Source organism: Myodes glareolus, chromosome 6, assembly GCF_982192425.1.
Source record: "Myodes glareolus chromosome 6, mMyoGla1.1, whole genome shotgun sequence".
Taxonomy (NCBI): Eukaryota; Metazoa; Chordata; class Mammalia; order Rodentia; family Cricetidae; genus Myodes; species Myodes glareolus.
The window spans coordinates 100,952,695-100,972,680 of record NC_142031.1 but is presented as its reverse complement, the minus strand read 5'-3'; the positions used below and the strand labels follow the sequence as shown (position 1 = coordinate 100,972,680).

General features: G+C 49.9%; 1 protein-coding gene across 2 annotated transcripts; it reads left to right on the top strand.

The window, feature by feature from the left end:
- Positions 1-1,171: 1,171 nt before the first annotated feature.
- Cimip2c (ciliary microtubule inner protein 2C) lies at positions 1,172-18,672 on the top strand. Of its 2 annotated transcripts, none has more exons than XM_048436515.2 (4): positions 1,172-1,297; positions 14,214-14,484; positions 16,266-16,378; positions 18,452-18,672. In XM_048436515.2, exons 1-4 carry the CDS (start codon positions 1,224-1,226, stop codon positions 18,594-18,596), a joined length of 603 nt encoding a protein of 200 aa, XP_048292472.1. In that variant the 5' UTR covers positions 1,172-1,223; the 3' UTR covers positions 18,597-18,672. The 2 variants fall into 2 exon arrangements, with proteins under 2 accessions (XP_048292472.1, XP_085546222.1); XM_085690096.2 differs by lacking the exon at positions 1,172-1,297 and adding an exon at positions 1,441-1,605.
- The last annotated feature ends 1,314 nt before the right edge of the window (positions 18,673-19,986 follow it).

Below are 19,986 nucleotides of genomic sequence, written 5' to 3'. Positions count from 1 at the left end.
CAGTCTGATATGAGAGAAGAGATCGACTTGGGAGTGATTGACATTGACCGGCTAATTGATGGGACCTAGATTTGCCTCTGGAAAAGTCTTATGGAGGGAGACAGTTTATGTAAAGCAAATCTTACGTGGATTTTAGGGCTCTGATGACTGGAGGAAAAACTCAACCCTGAAGATTCCTGCCCAGAATGAACTGAGACAAATGGAAACCACACCTTCAGTGTTTTACCTTCATATCACCCTAACAAAGTAACGGACTGAAACAACTTAGTGGAGCCAGGCTTTATTTTAGACAACAGTTTCAACCCAGCATAGTGGGAAGGCAAGAAAGGACAGCTCCATTCACAGCTCAGTGATGAGAAAACAGAGCGAGGTCAGAACCAGAGCCCAAAGCATGATTTTCCAAGGGTGGCCACTAGTAGCCACTCACTCCAGCCAGGGACCATCTCTTATAAGAAAAGTGAGTGGGAGGGTGTTGGGAGGAGGGGCGGAAATGGAAACTTTTATAATTTAATAAATTTCAGACAGAAAAAAAACAAAAACCACCGGGGAACGAGGCTCAAGACAGGAGCCGGTGAGGGATATTCTAGACTCAAACTATAACACCCACACCCTCCCTCTCCTTTCCGGTCCCTCCTCTGCTCCTGTCAGCGTCTCACCAAGTTGCCTAGGCTATCCTCAAACTAGCAATCCTCCTGTCTCGGCCTCTGAAGATGGGATTACAGGTACAAATCACCAGACACAGCTCACCCTGTCTGAGGAACGTGGGAAAGGAAGCTCAAAGGGATACGATGAGAGTAATGAAGAAATGAATGCAGAACTCTGAAATGACAGGGTTGGGAAACCACACACCTAGTGCCGAGTGGCGGCCCATTACGGAGCCACTTCTTGGAGCCTCAAAGATGAAGGGAGCCCTGAGCGTCCTAGTGGCCCAAACTGAATCATTGAGAACCTCTTCAGGAGCGACCTAGCCCTTTTACTTCCGCACCAAATGTGAGCATCGTAGATATGAACGCCTAGGCTGGATGCCAGGGAGACTTAGGGGAGTCATGTAGAAAACTTGTGGGGATAATGGGGCGAGAGAGGCCGTCTAGGGAGCACACTGCCGAGGACTCACTGTCCCAGAACGAACTCGGGTTGCCAGGCACGTGGTTGCCGGGTGACCAGCTGGCTGTTTACCACAGGGCTGAGCAGAGCCACAGCGCTGGGGCTCGCAGCACCTCACCATGGCCTCCCGTAGCGCAGGCACACTATTGACCGAATTCAATGCCGCCTTCGTGCCCCCCGCTCTCATGCCCGGGTAAGCTGCCAGGCACTCTGGCACACCTGAACTTGCCCGTCAGAGCCCTCTTCCTCCCCACTGTACACACCTGCCAGGACGCCGATGCTCCACCCTCTCAATCTGGGGGACTTCAAGGAACCCCACCTGGCCACTTTTCCTTCTTGGCTTTCATGACTTTTCTGCTATAACAACAGGCAGGCAAGTGATGGGACTGGAGAAGCTGATGGCTGAAAATTAGCCCGGGATGATGCCATCTGCTATGGATGGGGCCAGAGTGAGGAAAGAAAAGATGAAAACGAGCGTGTTTGGAGCAGCAGAGGAATAATGTAAGGAGGAGTAGGAGGGCATGCTGGGTTTTCCAGGAAGATGAGTATTTATGGATTGAAGGCGGGACTGAGGCTGGGTGGGCATGGCTGGCAGAGCCTGGCAGGGCAGTATTTGACAGTTGGTAGAGTATACTATCCACCTGACTTTTACACATACTCCCTACTGCAAACTGAGCAGACTGCAAAAGGGAAACCCCCAGCCTCAACAGAAAACAGCATATTCTGTATAAAATTTGAATTGTCTTCCAGAAGATGCAGCAAGACACTGTAGGGGCGGTCACGTGACCGTCAATTTTAGAAACAACACACGCTGAAGTAGCTGCAACCGGAGGCTGGGTCTCTAGTTTCCACCAGCCTGTCTGTGGACGGGGCCTTTCTCTGGTGCTCAGTCAGCTCAGAAGCTGCTCTGACAGCCACCAGACAGAGGTGGTTTTACAAAAGCACGGTAGTTTCCCAAAGGCAAACCAGGAGTGTTGATCAGCTCGCCTTGGAGCTTGCCTGTTCATTCTTTTTTCACTTGGAAAAGATATTGTGTGCTTATGGGGCATTGCCAGGCGTTCTAGAATCCTGGGAAAACAGACAGATATGGGGAGAGATTACCCTTGAGGGGTTCCAGCCTTCTATTTAGATTATCTTTTCTTTAGATTTTGAGAGAAGGTCTCATGAAGTTACCTAGACAGACCTTGCGCTCTTGGAGTCGGCTAGGCTGTTCTTGAACTTTTGATGCGCCTGCCTCAGTCTCCTGAGTGCTGGCGTTAGAAGCCTATGGCACCAAGTCTGGCTTTCATATAAATATGTAAGGTTTAGTGCAAATCCATCTTTGCGGCCATAGTTAGCAGTGGTTTTGTCATATTCTGGGTGTCTGCCATGAGGTTTGGCTTGATACACTGATACTTTATTTTTCTTAAGCCTCCACAGGCTTTTATTGGAAGAGCCTCTGCCGTGAGACCCCTTGGTTCTTTGCTGCCTGCTGAGCAAGACCTGGTGTGCCTGCGGCCCTGCCCCACAATTCCCTCACTCTAGAAGTTGTGGGAGCTGTAATCTCAGGGCAAACCCCACAGTGCCCCTCTTAACATGCTGCCTATCTACAGCTCCCTTGAGAGCCACATCCTATCCCATGATGCCTTTAGAAAGAGTAATGACGAGTGGCCATAAAGGAGGCTTCACTAGCCTGGACTAGGCTGAGCAGCTGAACCCATGTCTACTGCTTTCTTGTCAAGATCTTGCTGGGAGAGGGGGTGCTTTCATTAAAGGTCCCCATGAACCAGGAATGAAGTAAGCCATCTGGTGTTTCTACACCTCACTGGCAATTCTGTTAACTTAATGAAGGAATCCAGGATCCCCTACCTCGCCTGGATAATTATTATTTTTTTTTCTGTTCTTTTTCAAACATTAATCACAGATTTTAAAGAACAGCCAGTCTCTCTCGGACACTCAAATCACCTCCTTTGTAGTTTATACACAGGCAGAGAATATTGAATTGATGAGGATCACACAGCTCTCATAGCCCACATTCTTCCTGTTTCAGATACGACCATGGGGACCTATGCATAATCTCCCTCTGGTGACTGAAAGAGCTGGGGTGGAGCCAGGCCTCTGGTACCTGGCAGTAACGCCCTAAATCCCCAACTATGTGCCAGGCTCACACTGTGATATGTCCATTCCAAGCCCCTCTATGAAAAGGTCTCTAAGGCCCAATGTGATGGCTCAATGGGTAAAGGAACTTGATGATCCAAGTTCAATACCTGGGACCCACATGGTGGCAGGAGTAGAGAACATACTCTCCTGACAGTTCTCTGACCTCCGCACACTGGCCATGACACACACGGCACCATCCCCCCAAAATTAAGAAGTAAAAAAAGATTTCGTAGCCACCAAGAGAAGGAATGAGCTTCTTGCCCAGGGCACTCCACATGCCTTCAGGACTTTAATATTCTGTTTTATCCCAATATCTACCTGAACCTTCCTAGAGTCCATCACAGGTCCCACTGACTGGGCAGGGAGGGAACAGAGGAGGAGGTGAGAGAGATGCTGGAGTCGGCCAGCAGGGCTTGAATGGGCCCTTATCATCCATTACATTGGGGAAGTCTTTATCCCTGCTCTGCTCTACTTACCTCATCTGTTAATGAAGGTGTGTGTGCAAGTTAGAGCAAAGGAAATCGACGCGCACAGAGCCCTGTGCTTGGTAGCGGTCATCTACTGTTCGTACAACACTGCTGTGTTCAGCGCCTGAAGCTACAGGGGGCAGCCCCGGAAGAGAAGGGGGATCACGATCATGATGATGATGGTGATAACGGTTACGATGATGGTGAGGATGACAGTGTTCAGATGGCTGTCAAGATGGCCTGTTTCATTTTTTGCTGTTTCGAAGTAGCCCATTGTCCAGACACCTTCTGTAGATTGTAGATGCTATCTGTACGTATCTGGCTTAGGTGCCACACTGTGCTGGGCAGAGAACTCTCGGTTCACAGGCCCTGGGACCATAAACCTCTTGAAGGGTTAAGACCAGCTCCTGTGAGGGCCTGCCCTCTGCGCAGGTCAGGTGTGGCCCTTTACACCCACCAGCATGCTTAGGCTCTCTGTACGCTCATTCATGCCCAACGTTCTTCTTGAAGCTCACTCCAGAGAAGAAAGCGTGGGTTTGTAGCATTCTCCTGGATCTGTGTCAGAAGCCCTCCAGGTAGCTAGTTTCAAGACATCACCATGGTGGCTCTAAATCTAAGAAGGTGTGAGGTAACACACCACCACATGGGATATCAACTTTCCGCAATTTCAGTTTCCCAAGGTCAACTCAATCTGAAAATCAGAATAGAAGCTTCCAGGGACAAACGATTCACAAGTTTTAAATAATTTTTATTAGTGTATTGTTGCAATTATCTCATTACACCATTAGTTATTGCTAATCTCTAGTTAAACGTTATCATAAGCCCATATGTATAGGAAGAAAGTGAATACAGAGAGTTGAATACCTGGAGATTTTTAAACAGATAAATCTTCCTGGAAGAGGAGGCTTGTCTGTATCTGCACTGTAAAATCCAATAGATAAAAACTAGAGAACACAGATGATATACTCTGTGTTGATTGTTTTCACACTTATTATCTTAGTTTTCATACCATTTGTTTAATTACAACTTTAAATAACTCAATTTTTTACACTAGTGATTTATTCACTTGTTTTTTTTTTTAAACTAGCCTTTTAAGCACAGATACATAACTGAAGTTTTTGCAACCACTCATTTGAGGCCAAGTCAAGCCAGTACTACAACCATTCCCTCACCTGCGGTCTCCCTAGGGCCCATGGCTTCTGGAATCAGAAAGAAAAGGTGGAACAGAGCGGATGGCAGGCCTAGCACTTGGAGGTGCTGCCTCCAAGATGGGCCAGTCCATCGTTGAGTACGAAACAAGGGCAGTCTCAACCAGATGTGGGCCTCCATGTTAGATGTGAGAGCTTTTGTTTGTATCCTTCCTTGGGCCATGCATCAAGGTAAAGGTTCTGATGCCATTGGTTGGACTACACACAAGAATGAGGTTTTTCAGCCTTCCCCGGTGGTTCCAGTGTGGAGGACCTTGGTGAAAGGGTGGGCCCCAGCCTAAGCGTCTTTTAAAAGGATTCTCCCAGCATGCAACCTTCTGACGGCTCAGCCTTAGGCTGTGGGGTCTAAGGTCAGTGGGCAGCTACCTTCTGTGATTCTCTCGTCTCAGCTACATGCATAGGTGGCACTCAAGCAGACATCAGACTCTGAAACCCCACTCACCTCCTCTGGACTCTGCCCTTCAGGGAGCCCCATCCCGGTGGGAGCCTGTTCTCGTTTGCTGTGGTCCTCCAGCAAGCCATTTTACCTTTCTTCTCTCAACACCTCTACCCAAAGCCATCTCCTCCTTAGATCTCAGCCCTGAGCTAATCTGAGGTGTTTCTTAGGTAACCGGTGCCTCTCACACCTGCTGGGACATTAAGGAGCCCCTGAGAACAGAGCCTCTGGAGCCTGGAAACCCAGACTATGTATCAGAGGGTCTCCTCTTTTTCTAGAGACAGATGAGCTCTTTAAAACAAGCCCCTGCTTGTCAATTCAGTCCCGTAAACACTTACAGAGCACCTTAGGTCAGGAACGGTGGGAGCACAAATAGGAGCCGTGGAAAGACTATTCCAAGGGCTCAGACCATTTCAAATACAATAGAATGTGGACAGGTCAAGGAACAGACAGCTGAACAGTGGGTGAGCAGGGCCTTGGAATTAATCAACAGAGGCTTCCTGGACATGAGAGTACTTGGGTTGGGAATTTAGCTCAATGGTAGAGCACTTGCCTAGTGTGCGTGAGGCCAGGTTCAATTCACAGCACTGTTTAAGAAAAAGAGTGTACTTGACATCTCCTGGAATGGCAGATATGATCGCAGAGGAGGGAGGGGGATGGAGGGGGAAGAGAGGAGGGAGGGGAGGGAACCCTCTGGATGAAAGGGATGGTACCCTCTGGATGGAGGAAGGGCTTCAGCAAAAGCAAGGGCTGGAGGTTCTGTGTTCTCAAAGCAGCAGTCTAGTTGGCTAGTGTGTGAAAGCTTCTATGGGAACAAGAACAAGATTGGCAAGATTCCTCACGCAGGCCCACAGCTAGGGACCCCCACCCCCAGGAGCTGGCCTGCTTTCTTCTTAATTCCATAGGCAGTGGGGAGCCCTCACAGGTTCTGCCAGGGGATGGGGCGGGGAGGGAGGATGCCTTCAGCTCCATCCTCACTGCAAGGTATAGCAGAGAAGAGGCTGTGCGTGGAATGGGAACACAGCGAATGTAGCAAGTTAATTAGTTAATAAGGCTGCTCAAGGGATCTCTGATGCTCATGGTAATTAATTTTAATGCCAGCTATGGGGCCAGTCAGTGCTCTTAAGAGGCAGGGATGGGATTGCTCCCTGAACACACAGTGATCCACAATGGGCCTTAGAATCCATTTGTGGTCTTGGCCCGGGAGCCTGGCTCAGCATCTCCTAGCTTGTATATGCAGGTAGATGGAGAAACATGGGGGCAGATGAATGGGCAAGGACAGAAGAAGGGGTGGGTAGGAGATGAGCTTGTGCCACTGTCATCTCCTCTGTCACAGGGCCAACGGAAACAGGACAGCAGAAGGTCCTAGTATGGAGTCCTATGGGGTCTGTTGAAAGCCCGCACAGCCAGGTGCAGCCAAGGGACACACGCCTCGCTTCTTGTTGTGTCCTCAGAGTGCTAACTAATGAGAATGCGTGCACAGGCACACACCTGGCGGAGCTGTGAATTCAGAATGAAAGCCAGGCAGAACTTAAGAGAGTTGCGGAGGAGGGGGCTTCTATTCTATTGGGATGCAAATGTCTTGGCATTCAGCGAGGGTGGGAAGGCAGGGAGCAGAGGAGGAGGATGGCAGGGAGCTTGGGGGAGGCAAGGAGAAGAATCCTAAGGGCAAGTCTCATTTCCACAGCTCTTATCTTCTGGGGAGCCCACTGCCCTGGGGGCGGGATGCTTTATGTACCCTGGAAATCTGAACTCCCTTTAGAACAGGCCAGGGACGTTGTGCCCTCAGCGCTCGGGACCCCAGTGATCGGGACTTCTCGCTCCTCCCATGGGCACGTATTGAGTGCTGGGGCTGGGGTGCGGCTCGGGAAGAACACAGAGGTAGATACATGTTGTCTTAGTTTGCTTTCTATTGCTGGGTTAAGACACTGGCCAGAGGCAGCTTGAGTAGAAAAGGGTTTATTTACCTTGTCAACCCAATCACAGGCCATCATGGAGGGAGGTCAAAGTGGGAACTCAAGCCAAGCAGGAGCCTGAAGGCAGGGACTAAAGCAAAGGCCATGGAGGAGCTGCCACAGGCTTGCTCCCTATAGCTTGCTCAGTCTGCTTTTTTTTTTTTTTTTTTTTTTTTTTAAATAAAACCCAGGATGACCTGACCTGTCCTGGGTGTCACCTCCCACATCAATCACTCATTAAAAAAAAAAGTACCCCCATATACCTGCCTACAGGCAATCTGATGGAGGCCTTTTCTCAGTTGAGGCTCCCTCTCCCCACATGACTCTAGCTGTGTCAGGTTGACAAAACCAAACACAATACTAACCAGGATAGGTGTGGATTTGAGTCTGAACGTAAGGATGATAATCCCAGAGGCAAGCGTTCACAGTGAGGTGCAGGGTGAGATCAGGCGGGCAGCTTGGAGTACTGGCTCTTTCCAAAAGAGAAGGTGGCAAATCCTCTGGGGGCAGAAGAGCAGCCCTGCAGGTAGAGGAGCTGCTGATGGCATCAGAGACTAAGGACACAACACGGTGTGCACCTTTGCTAGGCCTGGGTGTCTGGAGGGAAGTGGACCATGGTGAGGAAGATTGCCCTGACCTGGACACAGGCTATAGTGGTGGTGGTAGAGAAGATGGACCGAACGACAGCGGGAGGGACTTGGTTGAAGAAAGACTCTAGGAGTATTGAGGTTGTCCTGGTGAGTATAGGTGTTGGGGAGAGGAAGGCAGAGAGAGGTTTGGGGAGTGGATGAACACCCAAAGCTACCATTTGGTGACCCCTACCTTAGGCCTGAAAAAGAGGCCAGATGAAGGCCAGATGTGAAGCCACATAAAAAAAAGTGATTTTGTAAAAGAACACAATCAGCCCTGATTTTCTACCTCGAAATGAAAAGTGTGAAATTTAATCTCACTAGGATATAATAGAAGGAGACTGAAGTAAAAGGGAAGATCAGGCAGACTTTAGAGAAATGTCAGCTCATCAGAAAAAGATATTAATCCCTCCAGGATCCTGGGGTGCGTGGGGGTGGGGGTGGGCAGCGAGAGGGGAACTGAAAGCCAACAGAGGCTGACGGAGTCATTACGTCGTGTACTTTTGGTGGCATTTCCATTTTCGATGGCATGGGTTGACTATTCGGAGATATTCTCGGTGCGCTCCCATCTCCCCTCCACCCACCTTTCAATTTTGGTTGCTCAAGTTATTTTTGCCTTGACAGGTTTTATAACATTCGCTTCTGTTCTGCAAGCAGTGCTCACCTGGCTGCTATTCCTAGCCGTGTTGGTGAATAGGTTGGAAGATCACCAGTCCTCGTTCTCGCAGAGTTCCTGCTTGACTGAGCTTAGTTCTTCCTTTGAATCACCCCTTGATTGGCAGGGTTTTGTCACTCAACTCTTCTTTTAGGGAGAGCTGTGACTGTTTTATTCTCACATCTTCGGAAAGGACTGACTGGCCACCTGGCTGGTGACATAGTCTCAAGTCATGCTTCCTGCAGAGTGTTCTCTGCGACCCACACTCCTCCCTCCCTTGCTCCTTCCCCCCCCCTCCATTCTCTTCTTTCTTTTATATTGGTGTGGTGTCATATTTAGGGTTTCTACTGCTGTGAAGAGACACCATGACCACGACAATTCTTATAAGGAAAATATTTAATTGAGGCTTCTGGCATGGTGAGTCAAAGCATGTGTCTCTCCTTCAAAGAAGAGGAGAGAAAGCTAGCTGCAAGCATCCCGACGTTCCCAGTCAGCTCACCCCAAAACATAGCAGCAAGAGAGTCACGGAGCTCTAGTCTCACTGAAGCTAAGGACAGGTGAAGCAACACCTCCCTTTCATACCTGTTGTCTTTGGCTTTGCAGCTTATTGGATCTACATTTTTAGGAGGTTTCCTCTACAGCATGAGCCATCTCAGGAACTCTGCTTGTGCTTCTCAGAGTTCTTCCTTCCAAGCAGGAATCATCGTTGGCACAAATGTAGCAGAGGACCAGTGTGAGCCAAAGACATTGGATGGTCCTGGGTGGCCTTGATTCAACCAGTAGAGGTTTACGGTTCAGTGGTGGGACAGCAGTGGGACTGAGAGAGGTCAGGAAAGAGCAGGGTTGAAGAAACAAAGGCAGAAGTTCTGGGGGCATTCCTTAGAGAGATGGAGCCAGAAAGAAGGAGAAAGGGTAGGATGTGAGCGGCAGCAAAGTCTCCTACAGAACTTCACAGTCTAGAAAAGACTAGAGCACATCTTTAGGCAGAGATCAGAAGTGAGGAGAGAAGGAGACATTAACGATGGCAGGGAGGAAGGGCAGTGGTGGCGCACGCCTTTAATCCCAGCACTCGGGAGGCAGAGGCAGGCGGATCTCTGTGAGTTCGAGGCCAGCCTGGTCTACAAGAGCTAGTTCCAAGACAGACTCCAAAGCTATAGAGAAACCCTGTCTCAAAAGAAAAAAAAAGATGGCATGGAGGAAGGGCAGAGGCTGAGAAAAACAGAAGGCAAGAAAGGTAGACTTCAGACACAGGTGGGGTGCACCATGGTAGAAAGGAGGATTCTGTCTTCCAGAAATGGCCATGGTGACCACACAGGCTCTCAGGAGAGGTCAGCAAAGACTCCCAAGTCCTCAATTTCTACCAGAGGATGCATGGCTGTCAGCAGGAAGTCCAGGAGAAAGGGATCTGGAGTGGATGGAAAAGTATCAAGAGCCCATGGAGTCAAAGACTAGCGGGAAGGGCTGGAGAGAGACCCACGAAGCCGGTGACAGGATCTCCTAGCTTGGCCCACCTTTGTGGTCTACTTCATGCCACTCTGAGCCAGGCACATCCTCCTTGCTACCAGATCCCAGGCAGGCCCACTGGCAGGAATAATGGGACCAGGAACGGGAGGGACTTGAGATGTTTTGCTCACAATGGAAATTAACCAGCAGGTCTGCTTGCCTGCCACTCTACATGGTTTTCTTGCATTTTTTTTCTGAAAATGCAAGGAAAGAAGTCATGTATTACTGATTAATTCTAGGCCTGCACCCATTGTAAAGAGGCAGAAAGGTCTGAGGCGCCCTCTTGGGTCTGGATAAGAGTCAGGAATGTAGAAACAGACAAGCTGCATCACCAGGGCTTAACTGGGGTTTCCCTGGTGTGTGGTTGACCACCAATTCTCATGGAGAGTGGTTGTCATCTTAGGACATGTATTGGAAGTCTCTAGAACATGGTCACTGACCTTCTCGTGTTTGATAATCTAGGTCCAACTGTGTCCATCACCGCTACTGCAGATATTCTATCTACTCATCATCTTATCTGTTTAATAAACAGCTCATTTTCTCCCCACATACCATGTGCCAAACCAACTATGAAGAACCAGGGACTCAAATACGTAAAACACAAGCCCATCCCGCACCTGAGAAGCTTGCTATCTGAGTGCATTAAGAGGGGTAGCGGTCTGAGCAGCACAGAAAGAGGCGCAGGTGATGGAGGGAACTTTAGGGTGCAAAGGGACAACGGGAACAGATATACCCATTTAGACCTGGAAGAGGAAGAAGCTCTTAGGTGCGGTATTTGACAAGTCTTAAGGAACCATTTAGTATTGGGAAACAGAACAGGGTAATACACTCAGGACCTGGAGGCAGGAAGATATCTGGGTTTGAGGCCAGCTTAGTCTATATAGTAAGTTTCAACTCAACCAAGTCTATAAAAAAAAATAACGAGGGGGGAAGGCAATGATTCACAGGAGGGAGTGGAATAAATAGGCTGACATCCTGATTTCAGGAGACAGAATAAGAACCCAGGAGAAGGAGGAGGCAAAGAAGAGAGGGCACAGAGAGCAAGGAAACATGACACCTATAGAGTCACAGTGGCCCTTTAGTCCTGGGACACTAGGTGACCTTGAGAATACAGGTGGGTAGGCTTTTAAGTACTTCACCAAGGATTTGATGTTGGGCAGTGCCATGTCTGGATTGTGGAAATGGATTCAAGGAGCCGAGGTTCGGGTACAGCTAGGAGGGCAAGGGTGCTGTGACCAAAGTTTCAATGAAGGAGATAGACCCAGGCTTAAATGATTCAGGTGGAGGGATGATGGGACTTGCTGCCTGGCCGGATGGGAGGGGTAGATGTCTACATTTTCGCCTGGACAGCTAGGGAGAACTCTTTATGGAGTTAAGGCCAGACTGTTGGGCAATGTAGGAGTGAGAAGTTGAGCTCTGGAAGGACCAAGGGAGATGTGTAGTGTACTTTGCGCTTGAAGAGGACTCCTAGACTAGATTATGGTTAAGGCCATGGCTTGTGTGTCAGAACAGACCCCAAAGAAACCCCAACCCTTAAGAGGTTGTGAGAGGGAGTTAAAGGAAAGTTTAAGCAGCGAAGGAACCCATTAACAACAGAAAACTGATAGACATGCATTGGAACAAAGGGTCCAAGTTCCAACCCCGACAAGCAAAAGAACTTGGCAGATTTGACTGTGTCGTTCTGGGTTTACAAAGGAATATACAGGAAAGGGGCTGTGGAATCTCCCTCCGCAACTAAGGAAAGCTGCTGAGGCCAGATGTACATCAAGGGTGTCCCTGTACGGAGGTCCAGAGAGGCCATTGTGTGAAGCTGTGAAGTTAAGGCTGGACTTTGTTGGAGACCTCGAGATGTTGGAGATGCCAGAAATATAGGATGCCTGCCAAGAAGAACTGCCGACTGGTTGTGGGACCAGCCCAAGAGAGAAGTGTGTTGCAGTCAACAAAGCAGTCAACAAAGGAATTGGAGAGCTGAAGAATGCTTTGACATCAGACATGGAGATGCTGAATTTGGAGTTTGTTCTGCTGGCTTTAGGTCTTGCTTTTCGAGGCAGTATATCCTCACAATTAGAAGGATTTGGAGGTGTGGTCTTGTTGGAGAAGGTGTGGCCTTGTTGAAGGAAGTGTGTCACTGGGGGGTGGGCTTTGAGGTCTCAAATGCTCATACAAGCACAGTGTTTCTCTCTTCTTCTCAGCTTATGCTTCAGGACGTAACTCCCGTAAGGCTACTGATGATAATGAACTAAGCCTCTGGAACTCCAAGCAAGCTTCCATTTAAACACTTTCCTTTAAAGGAGTTGCCTTGGTCATAGTGTCTCGTCACAGCAATAGAATAGTGACTGAGACAAAGGTGGATTGAGGGTCTGCGTCCAGCTGCTTAGCACACACATAAAAGCTTAAAGTCCAAGTATGGCAGAACATATCAATAACTTGAGCAGTGGGAGTCTGGAGGGCTCACAGCACTCACTAGAGAGCCCGTCCAACCAGGTAAGCTCTGGATTCAGTGGGAGACCCTGTCTCAAAAATCAGGTGGAGAGCAATGGAAGAAGAACCCAACATTGACCTCTGACCTCCACACATGTATGCTCTCTCTGTCTCTCTCTCTCTCTCCCTGTCTCTCTCTCTCTCCCTCAGACAAATGGAAAAGGATGAAGAGACTCAAAAGAATGATCAGGGAAGTGGGTACAAAGAACAGGGTAATCGAAAGTGACATTTCCAGGGTGGAGGGGAGATGCCCTCTGCACCAACAGCAGGGAAGTCATTATCAGCAATTTCAAGAGCAGCCTGCAGGAGAATCGGGCTGGAATGTGAGGACAGGAAGGCGATAGGGGCCACGTAGACTGGAAAGCTTCAGTCTGTCTGACGTGCTGGGCAGCCTTCTCTGTAAGCCTCGTGTAGTCAAGGGTCTCCCGTCTCAGAAGGGTCACTAAGCCCATCTTCTGTCCCTCTTGCTGGGCCTCCCTGGCATCAAAAGAGTTGTTCTAGGGTGTCTGGCACCACAGATCCTTGGTCAAGGCCCCCCAGGCCATTTGGACAAGCATCTTGTGAGGGCATGGGGGTGTCAACCTGAAAACCACAGTTACCAGGAGTGGGAGGAGTTGGAAGGGGACGGCTGGACACGAAGGACATCTAGCTCTCAAGTACGACCTTTTCAAAAAGAATTTAAAAACCACACAACTCTCACCTCAAAGGAGAGAAGAGAGCTTATTCTAGAGCCAAATATGGGTGCCTGTGGGCCCGGAACTCAGCATTAGGTTATCCTGAATTTTGTATTCCAACGTGATAACGATTTGATAGTTTTTATAGTAACAGAATAAAAAAAAAGTCACAAATCAAGACCCTTTAAAAATGCACTGGAGTAGGTAAAGTGGCCTCTGTTACAGTCCCCACGTCTTATCTGATGGTGTTGTTACTTAGCCTTTTGGTTGGTAGAAAATAGGGTTTTAAGTTAATGCCCTCAATACTGTTTTTCCCTATTAGTCACTGGATATTAGGTTGGACACAAAGGCGGGCAAGGAATGGCTCTTTGGTGGTCTATTAATAGCCCAAGACAGAATGTGATTAGGCTCTGGACCTGCAACATTCCAAGCTCTCCAACTCCAGTCTCTTCATTAAAACATTAAAGTTGGAATCAGCTCTACTTAGCCTTGAGAACAAGTTTAGTTGGAGGTGCAATGACTTTAGGGAACTTTTTGCTCATGGGAGCGAGACCCAGACAGGCCTGTGCTGCAGAAAACCAAACACGCACAGAATTTCACAGCTGAGTCCACCAACTTCTCCTGTCTCCTATAATGAGATGACTGCAGGGATCTTCTGGCCAGTCCTTAAAGAGCTGGGGGATCTGTGTGCGGGTTTCTTGTCTGTAGGCCCCCTGAGAGGTTCAGAGGTCTACGGTCTGGAGGACAACAACCCAGCCAGCCCCTCTGTGCCAAAGAAGCGTCCCAGAGACCTGTTCACGTGACCTTCCCCCAAAGACCTGAGCAGGCTAGTGCTCCTTAAGAATCCTTTCAAAACCAGAGGGACGCAAGAACGCTCAGTTGCCAAGGGCCTGTCTGGGAGCTGCTATGGATGTCATGAAGTTGCATCTTCCTCCACCCGCCCCTTCCCACTGTCACTGCAGGTATAAAGGCCATGTCCCCGGTGTGGCTTCCTCCTTCGGCTCCCCTTACGGCACCACCACCTTCAAGTACTTCCAGGACCTCCGCAATACAGCCTTGGAGAAGAGCTATGCACTCCTCAGTGGAGGCCGCTTTCCCACCATCTTCTCCCCTAACCCCTCCCTGGTGCTGGCTAGTCAAGTGCAGAGCTGGGATCGCTGGCTGCATCTGCCCATCTACACCCGGTTCAACCTGGACAGCAGCCGCAACTTCGAGATCAATAACTTCTACCAGGTGAGCTGCCCGCAGCCCCAACCTGGAAAGGCCTGGATGGTTGGGGAGGGGTGGCTGTGCCTTTTTCAAAGTTTCAGGGCCTGAGATCTTCCGTAGTCCAGGGGTTTCTGCAGTTCTGTCATGCTCGGTCCACAGCCAGTGTAGCTGGGGAACCTTCAAGATGCCCCAGCCCCTTCCTTTGCTCCCTCTAGTCTTTTGATTCCATGGCTCTGTCTTAATCTCTCTTGTTGTGATAAAAAAAAATACCAAAAGCAACTTAGGGAGGTAAGAGTTTATTTGGGTTACACTTCCATATTACAGTCCACTATCAAAGGAAGTCAGGACAGGAACCTGAAGGCAGGAACCGGAGCAAGAAGCCATGGGGGAATGCTGCATTTTAACTTGCTCCCTGTGGCTGCTCCGGACCACCTACCAGAGATAGCACCACACACAATGTCCTGAGCCTTCTCACATCAGTCACCAATCAACAGGCCAAATTGGTGGGGGCTTTTTCTCAACTCAGGTTCTCCTTTCCCCAGCGACTCTAGCTTGTATCAAACTGATGTGAAACTAGCCAGCCTGCTTACCTCTTCCCTGAAAAAAAGACCCCCAACAAACCCCAGGGAAAACCATATGCCATCAAAGGCTCCACTGGAATTTCTTGGTACCCACTCACCTTCCACAGTTCCCATCCCCCTTAGAGTGCGACCCAGGTCATCCTTAGCCCACACTGGACCAAAATGTCAGATGAAGAGATGAAGATGAAGGGGATCTAGCCACACCCCTGGTATTTTTGCTTCCCTGGCTCATCAGGTGCCCCCAGTGCAGCACAGCACACAGGTCTTGGTTGGAATGAGGGTTTGGTTCATGCTGAATCTAGGAGCCCTGTTCTTGGCAGCATCTTTCCTCATACCCCACTCCCTCACACACACACACACACACACACACACACACACACACACACAGCCTGGTAGGAAGGACACAGACATGTCTGATGCCAGAGCAGGGGATTTGTCCGAGTGAGGGACATTCCCCAGGGGCAGGATGAGTAGCCGATCCCAGGTTTTGAGAAGCTATGGGACCATCTCAGTGGGTCAGGGGCAGCCTTTCTCTTCCTCACACAGACACAGCTGCTCCAGGAGTGAAGAAGCAGAGCTTGTGTGGACAGCGGTGTGCTTAGGGCATGCGTGTGTGGACAGCGGTGTGCTTAGGGCATGCGTGTGTGGACAGCGGTGTGCTTAGGGCATGCTTGTGTGGGCATGGTAGGTGTGCTTAGGGCATGCTTGTGTGGGCATGGTAGGTGTGCTTAGGGCATGCTTGTGTGGGCATGGGTAGGTGTGCTTAGGGCATGCTTGTGTGGGCATGGGTAGGTGTGCTTAGGGCATGCTTGTGTGAGCATGGGTAGGTGTGCTTAGGGCATGCGTGTGTGGGCATGGGTAGGTGTGCTTAGGGCATGCTTGTGTGGGCATGGTAGGTGTGCTTAGGGCATGCTTGTGTGGGCATGGGTAGGTGTGCTTAGGGCATGCTTGTGTGGGCATGGGTAGGTGTGCTTAGGGCATGCTTGTGTGAGCATGGGTAGGTGTGCTTAGGGCATGCTTGTGTGGGCATGGTAGGTGTGCTTAGGGCATGCTTGTGTGGGCATGAGGCATTGAGGACAATAGCTGGTTAGCCATTGAGCTGAGTCCCAGAATCCCTGGAGATTCTGCCAGGAGCAGGGAGGAGACTTTTCACTCCTGGCTAGGTACAGCCGGGAACGGGTGACGCAGTAACACCCCGTTGTGTGTTCTTTGACTGAGCTGTAGACAGCACAACAGCAGCGGAACTACTACCAGGACAAGACTGGCACGGTGCCCCGTGTTCCCTACTTCGTGCTGCCTGTGAAGGAGCGGAACCGGTACCCCCTACCCACTGACTTGTGAGTGTCCCTGTCTTCCTCCCTGTTGTGAATACCCCTACACACACATCCACAGGGCACCTCCTCATCGGGCCCTTAGAGCCCTAACACTCAAAACCAATTAGCAATCTAACCTGTGGTGCCTGCCGTGCAGAAGCAGTTGCATTGCAGAGAAGGTCCCAGGCCCAGGAACTGATGGAGGCAGAATGCCAGGAACCTGTGTGGGCACGGTCAGGAAGTGCTTTCCTGACCAGATGCATACTCCACAGCCTCTGCTGGTGGGAACCTGCCCCCTGCTTCCTCTGCAAAGGCTGGGTCTCAAAGCTGCACCAGTCCAAACCTGGAGCTGCTGCTGCCCTCTGGTGGTTGAATGGGACACTACACCCACTAGAGACCCGCTGTCAGTTTACCACCCCCACCTTCTTGCTGTTTCCTACGGAGCCCAGTCTGGGTTGTTCTGGGAACCTAGTTTCACACTAAGAACTTGAAAACATCTTAAAAGCTTAACTAACCAAGTAAAAAACATGTAAGAAAGCATGTTACAGCCTAGCCCTCACGCCTGGGCTTATCTGGGAGAGCCTCGACCCACCTCCAGATCAGACCTATGTTGCCCTGCAAGGTGAACCAGGCAGTGTATTTCCTCCTGCCACTCAAGGGATCACAAGCTTATTCCTAGGTGCCTGTGGCTTTGGTAGAGTGGTGACTTGTGCCTGGCTAGGGATGCAACACTCCAAGCCCATTCATTCTTCACCCGACTCTTGCAACCTACCTCCCTTTTCTGGGAGTGGGCAGGTTTGGGGCTTCAACCCTCCTTAAGCCCTGCACACCTCAAGAGTCCCGGCCTCAGCATCCAAGTGTCAATAGGCAACTGTTCACACACCGTTCGATAGATTTTGCAGACATTGTCCCACTGCCTCTAGAAGTGCCTCTCTGTGGATAAACAGGTAAACTGAGTCCAGCGAGAACCTCGGGAGCTTGTGCTAGGTGGCCTGGTGGCTGGAGGCCCAGTCTGGGAAGAGACCCATGTCTGCTACCATCAACTCAGCCTTTGAGTTGGCCTTCTCTCTAATAAGGCAATTCTGAGCGTGTCTCCATGGAGACAGGTCTCCTGGCATTGTACCAGGTGTGTTCTTGAATCTTCAAGACCACTGGATCTTGTTTTTTCACCAAATTACCTGGTAGTCCATAAGACAGTGCCATGCCTGACCCAGACAGTTAATCTTAAGTGCCTAGGGAAGGTCAATGGTCAGTTCTATAGCCTGGAGAGTCTCTACTTTTTGGAATTCCATCACCACCATCACCACCATAAATGCCATCACCACCAACATTACCATCACCACCACCATCACCACCACCACCATCACCACCATCACCACCACCATCACCACCATAAATGCCATCACCACTACCATTACCATCACCACCACCATCACCACCACCACCATCACCACCATCACCACCACCATCACCACCATAAATGCCATCACCACCACCATTACCATCACCACCACTACCACCACCACCACCACCACCACCACCATCACCATCACCACCACCATCACTACCACCATCATCACCACCACTACCACCATCACTGCTATCACCGTCATCACTGCTATCACCTTCACCATCATCAACATGATGATCACCATTATCCTCACCTTCCTCTCATCACAATTACTGTTACCACCATCACCACCATTACCCCCATTACCTTCACCATCATCACCACCATCACATTCACCATCCCTCACCACCATCATCCTTAATGTGACATCACCATTGGCCACCATTTCCTGGAACAGCTGAGTGTTTCCTCCTTGCCTTGCCGTCTGTTAGGTGCCTTCTGTGCAGAGCTTCATTTAGAACAAAGTCAATAGAATAACAGTAACAGCAGCTCACTGTCACATGGGTTTGCTTCCAGCAGGAGATGGGACCAGAATCCATACCCAAGTCCATGTGACTTTGCAGATGTCACACTGTTGAATGGCCACAGGGCCACAAAGCCACTGTGGGTACATGGGGTTATGGTGAACACTCTTTACCCTTCCCACCAGGCACACTGCCTGACAACGGCCCCATCCTTACCCCCAGGCCTCCTCTGAGCCCGAAGAATAAGTGGCACCTTCTAAGAGTGTCCCCCGACTACCTGAAGACCTACCAGACTTTCCCATCAGGGAAGAGAGTCTCCTCACAAGAGCGACAACGGAGGGACCTTTACTTCGAGTTCAGAGCCTGAAACCAAGTGGCTGAGGCCAGGGAGCCTGGGCCTGACCAGGCTGCCTTGCTTGAAATAAAATCTTCAGCCACAGCCATCCCATGTGCCTCTCCTTTGGATCCTGTCACCATGCATGGAGGTATCCTGAGCACCTGGGAGAGCTAAGCCTAAGAGATTCAAACTAAGATGTGGCGTTAGCTGCAGTGGGTCACCCAACTGCTCCCAAGTTGAGGCAGGTGGGATTGGTGGGTCTGACAAAGGTCAAGCTCACGAGTCTGCCCAGGCGGGTCCCTTGGGCATGGAGATCTCACATTCGCTTTCGCTAGCATAATTGAGAACACTCAGCCCATGTCTGGAAGTGGGTGCCATGACTCCCAAACAACTGCCCTGAGTGTTCATGCTTAGCTAATGTTGTCTCTTTACTCGGTCTAGGACCCCAGCCCGTGGGATTTTGCCACTCACATTCTGAGTGGCATTTCTACCCTCGGTTAATTGACTTCACAAACACCCTCACTGATGTATGAAAGGTGTGTGTCACTAACTCCATAGGTGTTGCTTCGTCCACTCAAATTGACAGTCAAAATAACCCTCACTCACGGGAAGGAATCACCCCTGGACTGGAGCCTTGACATTATTTAATTGACCCTTATAACTTGTAAGCACAGCGTCTCCCTGAAGATGTGCAGCTTCCAGGATGCTGAGAAAGTTGCCCAAGTGCACACAGTAAGGAAAGGACACAGACAAGATTTGAACCGTCCTGGCTTCTCACACAGTCAATGTGGAGACAGAAGAGGTCTTTACAGTCAGTGTGGAGACAGAAGAGGTCTTTATGATCCCAAGGGGTCTGGCAGTGGTGCAGCTTTTAAGAGAAACTCTTTGAACATCAGTATTCAGCACGGGCTGTCAGGAGCTAGCTGAGTGGGCATCTACCCCTGAGCTTAAGTCTTTTTTTTTTTTTTTTTAATGTTTTCTTGAGACAGGGTTTCTCTATGCAGCTCTGGGTGTCCTGGAACTTGCTCCATAGACCAGCTGACCTTGAACTCAGAGATCTACCTCCATTTGCCTATCAAGTGCTGACACTAAAGGCTTGTGTCACCACAACCCAACGAGCTTATTTGTTGAAGAGCTGGAGGGGTGAGCTGGGACTAAATACTCTTAACAACCTGGCCACAGGGAGTAGATGCCAAGGTCACAAGCCTTGGTGATCTTGAGGGCCAATGTGACAGCTTCCAACCTCCTGGGAGACTTTAACAGGGCAGAGGGTAGGATGTAACGGCCCTATAGGTGGCTCTGGGGAGGAAATCTCCACTCAGGAGTGTGCTATACCATTGGGCTCCCCCAGCCTTCCAAACCCTCCTGGATTAGACCAAAGTGACTTCATCGAGCATTGGGTGTCTATTGCCTCCAAACG